This window comes from Pundamilia nyererei, unplaced genomic scaffold (genome assembly GCF_000239375.1).
Source record: "Pundamilia nyererei isolate P.nyererei 1_Seehausen unplaced genomic scaffold, PunNye1.0 scaffold00058, whole genome shotgun sequence".
Taxonomy (NCBI): domain Eukaryota; kingdom Metazoa; phylum Chordata; class Actinopteri; order Cichliformes; family Cichlidae; genus Pundamilia; species Pundamilia nyererei.
In genome coordinates, this window is record NW_005187459.1 from 3,132,888 (window position 1) to 3,140,252 (window position 7,365).

The window sequence follows — 7,365 nt, forward strand, 5'->3', positions numbered from 1 at the left end:
TTACCTTTTTATATTTAAATGTGCTGCCCAATATTTCATTCAAGGACGAGAAAAGTGAAAGGACCTTTTACTTGTGAATCGGAATTGATATTTTTAAATAAGGTTTGATTTGCCTCCTCCTGTGAGCTGACATTTTGTAGTCTTTCATTCAAGTAAATAAAGTGAAACTGGGATTTTGTTGCAGAACAAGGCGATGAATTTATTCCTTGCAGCTTTGCTTTCTATTACAGGAATGGAAAACATTTGCATTTGTACACAGAAGTCATCACAAAAGCAGTCTAGAGTTGTAGGGACAGAGTTTTCCCCCGTAACGATTTCTAATCACATGTCATATGTCTGTTTTTTCTGAATGGAAGCCCTTAATCGGATGCTTCTGTTCATTATTTATCAGCTGATTGTTATGACATGAGGAGCATGCACGCTAGCTAGGGCAGGAAAAAAAATTTAATATTTGAATATGGAACAAAACGATTTTCCAAAACATGGCTTCTTGTTCTGGTTAATGCAGAGATCCATGGCTAAAGTGAGATTCATCAATGATAAGCCTTATAATTAGTGTATTTAATGTAGGCACACACATTTCTATAAAGTTTAGAGGGTGGTGGAGTAAATCCTACAGGTGGACAATAGGTACCCTGAAGTTAAAATGAGATTTTATCGGGCCGGGGGTTTCCACTAAAAGGTTAATTTTAGTACCAAAAATATCAAATTACATCAAGAACAACTTCCTATTAAATCCAAATGGATCTGATTTTTAAAGCCTACCGTATTTTTTTTGGACCACAAGGCGCTGGATTATAAGGCGCACTGTCGACAAACGGGTCTGTTTTCATACATAAGGCGAACCGGATTATAAGGCGCATTAAGCGAAACAAAACAGACAGATAAATTAAAATTTGCTCAACTCATTCTTCTTGTTTCCTCCACTTCTGTAACATTAATTCATTAATTTTGAATTCTCTCTATTCCCATGTTGTTGCAGCATATTAATGACTAACCTCATATTGTGGATGGATTATCTCAGTTGTTCTCCTGACTGAAGTTTGGTCCGTTTACAGCATCCTGCCATGCGAACCCTCACGTTAACTTTTATCAGTGGAAAAAAGTTAGAGTTCATCCTCCAGCTTCACTGTGTTTATGTTATGCTAACATAGAGGTGTTGCTAGCAATCACATAGTACATCATTATATACCAGCTAGTCCAATTTCAGTAACCCTATAAAAGTCACTGGTGTTTAGTTTTCTGTCTTCATTTACGTTGGAAGTGATAGCAGAGCTGTACGTTTTAATTTTTTCAGAAATCTCTCAGTCAGAACATGCTATATCATGTTTTAGGTGGAAACTAGCGAGCTAACTTCCTGCTAACGGCTAACTCCGTTAAATTTAATAAATTCTGTTTTCGTGGATGCCTGGATGTTAAACTTAATTGTTGCACCTGGTAAAGCAGCAATGCTGATCATTTTATCAAAGTTGAAAGAATTTTGACAGTTTTTAACTTTCGGTGATGCTGCAGTGTAAGTTTGAGTTTGGGACCTAAAGAGGATGGAGTTTTGGGCCCAGATTACTCAGCGAGGCCCCTGACTACAGTAGCCATAATGCTCCAAAAATCCATCAAGCGGTGCGGCTTCGTAGCTTACGAAGTCGTACTAAAACATTTTTTGACAGATGTTTGAGCGCCATGTAGCACATAAAATTAGCTCGAGGTCAGTAAGCACAACCAGAATTCATACATAAGGGGCACCAGATTATAAGGGGAACTGACAATTTTTGAGAAAATTAAAGGATTTTAAGTGCGGAAATATGGTAATTTCAGTATCAGATGTGCAATCGATGCCTCAAGGTACATATTGGACTCTGATTGGTCTCTGTAGTTCTGACATCACAAATGTTTGTTCTGTTTTTCATACCTGATAAAAAAAATATTAATTAAATGTGTGTGCAGAATACTTACCAAATTCAATTCAGTTAAATTAAAAATTTTTTATACAGTTCAAAATCACAACAACAGTCGCCTCAAAGCGCTTTATATTGTAAGGTAGATGCTACAATAATGCATACAGAGAAAAACTAAGTAATCATAAGACCCCCTTATGAGCAAGCACTTTGGCGACAGTGGGAAGGAAAAACTCCCTTTTAACAGGAAGAAACCTCCAGCAGAACCAGGCTCAGGGAGGGGCCTGGCCATCTGCTGCGACTGGTTGGGGTGAGAGAAGGAAGACTGGATAAAGACATGCTGTGGAAGAGAGACAGAGATTAATACCAGATATGATTCAATGCAGAGAGGTCTATTAACACATAGTGAGTGAACACTGTCTCTGTTTCAGCTCAGCCGTTCAGTATGATTTGATCAGTCTCTCATGTCATTATGGAGAATTTTGGCCAACTCTTCTTTACAACATTGCTTCAGTTGATTGAGGTTTGCAGATATCTGTCATGCACAGCTCTCCTGAGGTTCTGTCACATTGTTTCAGTCAGGTTGAGCTCTGGACTTTGTCTGGGTCACTGCAGCACCTTTTCTTTGTCAGCCCTTCTGTTGTAGACTTGCTGCTGTTCTTGGGATCATTGTCCTGCTGCATGACCCAGTTTGACCCAAATGTGAGGGCTGCCTCACATTTGACCCTACAATACTTCTCTATACAGAGGAGTTAAAGGCTGAATCAGTGAGTGCAAGCTGTCTATGTTCTGTGGCTGCAAAAAAAGTGCACATTTATCCAATCATTAAGTATTAAGTATTTCAAAATGTTTTCTTATGATTGTAAGGACAGATGTTTCACATATGTCACACTACCTGCATTCCCTTTAGATTTAGGCTTCTTAGTGTGTCCTAATAGATTTTAACATTTTTATATTTTAATGTTATATTAATGTTATTACAAGTTATTTTCATGTTTTGGCTGCTATAACACAATAATTCCAATCTTTTGGGATAAATAAAGTATTTGTTATCTATTATGTTTGTTCACAGAGAAACATTCCTTCTTTAGCCAATTAACTCTACTCATCAGTCTACATAGTTATAATCAAAACATCCAACAATAACCCAAATTATTATTTTTTTTTTAGGGGGAGGGGGGATTTCCAGAACTATTATCCAAATTGGTGAGGAATGTAGGCAAGGAATGTAGACAGAAAAATATTTTTTTGATATCGCATGATGATTTTTGCGGAGCTTTTCCTTTATTAGATTAGATATTGGTAGCGCTAGAAGCAAAGCAAAGGAGGTGGTATAAACAGAAAGGCATGAAGTGACTGGAGCAGTAAATGCTGCAGTTAAAGTGAAAGTCCCCCCGCACTCCACCCCTGAAAAATATTTAATTGTCATTCAAGTCCTGTACAACTTTTTCAATAATCCAACTCAGGCAGCAAAGAGACCACCAACATGTCATTTAATTGAGAACGATCATGTATTTTAATTAGCCTAACCATAACTCAGTAGCATAGCAGTGGTGTACGTTTTTTGTCCATCCATCAGTTTTATGCTGCTTATCCAAGGCCCAGTTGCCAGGATTAAAGTCTAACTAGAGAAGCCTAGCCTTCCTTCTCCCTAGCCACCTCCTCCAACTCATCCAGGGGACACCAAGGGGTTCCCTCAGTGTAATTTCGCCAGTTTTTCCTGGGTCTTTCCCAGAACATTCACCTCAACTGGTGAACCAATCCAATCCTCATCCTAGCTTTAAAGCTGACCCCGGCCACCCTTCAAAGGAAGCTGCATTTCCACCACTTCTATCTGTAATCTTCTTTTTTCCATTACTACCCAGAACTTGTGGCCAAAGGTGAGGGTATAAATGTAGATCGATCGGTAGAGTGACATCTTTTCTTCTACGCTTCACTCTCTCTCAAACGCAATTCGTTGGTGCAGTGTCCTTCGGACGCCACACCAAACCATTGTCAGTCTTCACTCTCCCCTCAGCCGTAAACAAGGCCTCAAGATAGTTCAACTCCCTCATTTGGGGCAGCCCCTGCTCCCTGACCAAAAGTGGGAACGCCACAAACTACCTGACCAACTCCTCTTAGCCTTGTAGATCCTGTTTCCCATGGATGCATGGACAGAGAACTTTTAATAATATGTTTGAGAACGGCTACACTGATCATGTTATTGGATTTTTAAAGAACTTTGACCTTATTTTATTTGTTAATGGTCCCTCTCTGTTTCATTTTGGCAACTGAAGGAGCATTGGGACCTCTTAGTTGGATTCATTTGGGATGTAAGCATTGACGGTGGACTTTAAAGGACACGCCCATGTCACAGCAGTCATATTTGAGGAATTGTTATCCGCTCTGTGAGATTGCGAAGGCACGTTCTCCTTGTTTTGTGCTTCTGCAAGTATGCAGAGCCACGTTTCCTCAGACAGGAAGCTCACTGCCCACTTCCTCCTGTTTAATTCCCACTTGTGGGTCCATAAAACTGCTCCTGGGTCAGAAGAAGGGAGGTATGCAAGGAATGTCGCTGTCTGTCTAATGAGCAAGATAATTTACTTTTGAGTCTGGACGTGATGAACCGGCTGGGTTTTGAGAGAGTAAAAGGAGTTTATGAGTCACATAGGAGTCTTTGATCCATTGAACTGTGCAAAACATGCCCTTCTCCCCCCCGACTATGTAACAGAGACCCAGACCTAACTAAATAACTTTTAATTAGTTGCTTAGATAGCTTGATGTCATCATCTTGTGAACCATGATAATGTCAAATTTCTTTTGGCAGCATTTCCAGCCTCTTATGTTTCTTTTCTTCTTCGAGAGTCAGTCTCAATGTACTTCCACGTGATGCTCTGTAACTGACACAAGCTTTCTCGTTGCACTGTAGACATGATCAGGATTAACAGGACGGTTCCTCTGTTGACTCATTGTCATTCAGAAACTTAAACACGAAGTCTTTCTGGCAGATGTGATGGATCAAAACCTTTTAATGTAAAATAATTACAAGGCCCTCTAAACATTTTTCCGTTTATGTTTTTCTATTTTTAAAACTCTAAAATATATCTCAGTTGAGCTTCTTAATGCCCAAATCAAAACTGTGATTCTCTCTGACTTCACATAGCGCTTATTAACTGTCTCGTACCTGCAGGACCTCTTTTCGTTTATATTTTGACAACAGTAAAAACAAAGCTGCCATTTTCTGCGGGCGTATTCATCACCGCTAACCTTGAGTTAAATTAAGTCTAGATTACAGTTATCGAGCTTGTGTGGAATGACCCTATTCTGTCTAATTTACACAAGTTGTGATGCTAAATGTTGGCAGATGGTGTTTTGGTGTAGAGCAGCTGTGTTGTGGTGACGGCCTTAATGTGAGGTCATTATATAGATTGTAATTTTACCTTCTTATCTGATTTTCGTGGCCACTGACAGTTTCATGAGAAGATCTGTACCAGCTGCGTGTGCTTCCTCGGATATGTCCACTCATTAAAAGCTTTCTTGAAATTCGACTAGATTAGGATAATAGTAGACAACAGACATATTCTTTTTTTTCTTTCCAAATTCTATTGTTTGTTGATGAGTTTAATGTCATCTGAGCACCTTTTTGATTTCTAGCAAACGTGGATTGTCACATAAAAAGGATTTTAAGTACATCCATTAATTCAGTAGCTTATAAATCCACCTCTAGCATTTGATTAGCAGTGTTATTATTCTCTTAATTCTGTGGTCTGATATTTCCATATATGCATTTTTTTTGGTGACTTCTCATCAAACTCTTTGTTTGATACATGATTACAGTAAATGATTGACATAATTAAAATTAAATAGATCAAAATTAGATTTATAATAGTTCAAATATGGGTTAAAGTTCTTCTCTGATGTGTTTTCCCTCAGATGAGCACAATGCCTGGCCTGCCCACACGACCCTGTTTCTACGACATTGACCTTGACCCGGTCACGGAGGAGATCACTGGGCTCTTCTGAGCATGCTCCCCAACGTTATTCTCGTGGGTATCATCTCATCTGTATCATATAAATGCTTCTGAAGAAGCTGCCATTGTTTCACTTTACATATTTCACAAGCAGCTATTGACAGTACAGTTCGTTACATCGACTGGCTGCTGGGACTTTGCTGCGTCTCCAGGCTCAGAGGCCCTGCAAACATCTTTGTTTTTGTTTTTTTGTTCCCAGGCTCCCTGCTCTGTTTTCAGGAGCATGGGCTCCATGCATTCACCATAAGGCTCATCTAACCCTGAGCCACTGGCAGGAAACAATTTCTTTCTCTTCCCAGCTGATCTGCATCAAAGCAACATGGAAGAAGAGGGAGGATTAGTGGACCATTAGACTAGCATTATGCTGCATTTGCACGTGTGTCATATGCCAAAGACCATGCCCTACAACCATATATATGTATATCATACAAATATATTTGGTTTTTTCTGGGTATAGAAGAGTCCATTTTCTTGGATTTTATTTTGTTGTTTCCTTGGATGTCTAACTTCTGTTTGTTTTTCTGGAAAGAAAATCAAATGTCTTAATACAGTGTTGTTGTTTTGTACCTAAATGCAGTGAGTGGGCAAACTTGTCAATTAAGATGCTGGTGTACGCACAAAACGCCCTCATGTGACTTTGAGTTTCCTAATCTGTTAAGTGGTGCTGAATGTTAAAGGTGCTTTACATACACTGAGAAACACTACAAATGTCAATTATGTTCATAATTTCTAAGCAGTTTTTTCTTTAAGTATTAGTAAATTATTTTGTTTTGTGGTTTGACAAGAATATCTGTGCTTCTGTCATGTTATATACTGTATGTTGTTTGGAGGTATTTCAGACAATACCGACCAACCAGATTCTGGAGCTTCTTTAAGTGTTACCTTCAGAAAAGATAAAGTCAGCTCATTTTCACTTTTTTTCCATAGAGTGTAAAACAAACAGAGGTAGTACTCTCTGAAAACATTTGGTACAATCCTGAAAGCTGCTGTATGTCAAACATTTCATTTGTCAAAGATCAAAAGTGCCTTATAGCAGTAATAATAAACCTTTTCTTCACTCCAAAACTGTGTATTTCTGTTTTTACGTCAAGCATCAGACATGAGCTCTTTTCTTGCTGTTGTCTCGCGATTCTTTTTGAGATGCCGCGATACAATCGTGCCTCCTTTCACAGATGAAACCTTTAAGATTTTCTGTGCTTTTTTTCATTTCTTCGCATGCGTTTTGGAACGGTGTCTGAAAACAGATGATCCCCCTCACCCCCCAGCAGCACCCCAGGGTGCAACATCTGTCATTATGAGGTGTTTGGGTTTTCAGCATGAAGCCAAGTGTGCATGTGTGCACATGTGTCATAGCTGGCATTCCACACTTTCAAAGTCTCCGTGTTATTCTGCGTGTTCACCCGGCAGTATCTGGCACTGGGAATCTTATACAATAGCTCCCCAACAGCAGATTTAGTGTGTGT

At 39.2% G+C, this 7,365-nt stretch overlaps 1 protein-coding gene across 1 annotated transcript in view; it reads left to right on the forward strand.

The window, feature by feature from the left end:
• Positions 1-6,412, forward strand: part of mthfd1l (methylenetetrahydrofolate dehydrogenase (NADP+ dependent) 1 like) — a 47,596-nt gene extending 41,184 nt beyond the window's left edge. Inside the window, exons 26-27 of the mRNA XM_005734507.2 lie at positions 5,805-5,917; positions 6,102-6,412. Of these exons, the coding sequence (XP_005734564.2) occupies positions 5,805-5,894 (90 nt within the window). The 3' untranslated portion in view covers positions 5,895-5,917; positions 6,102-6,412. The remainder of the gene's footprint in view (positions 1-5,804; positions 5,918-6,101) is intronic.
• Positions 6,413-7,365: the final 953 nt, after the last annotated feature.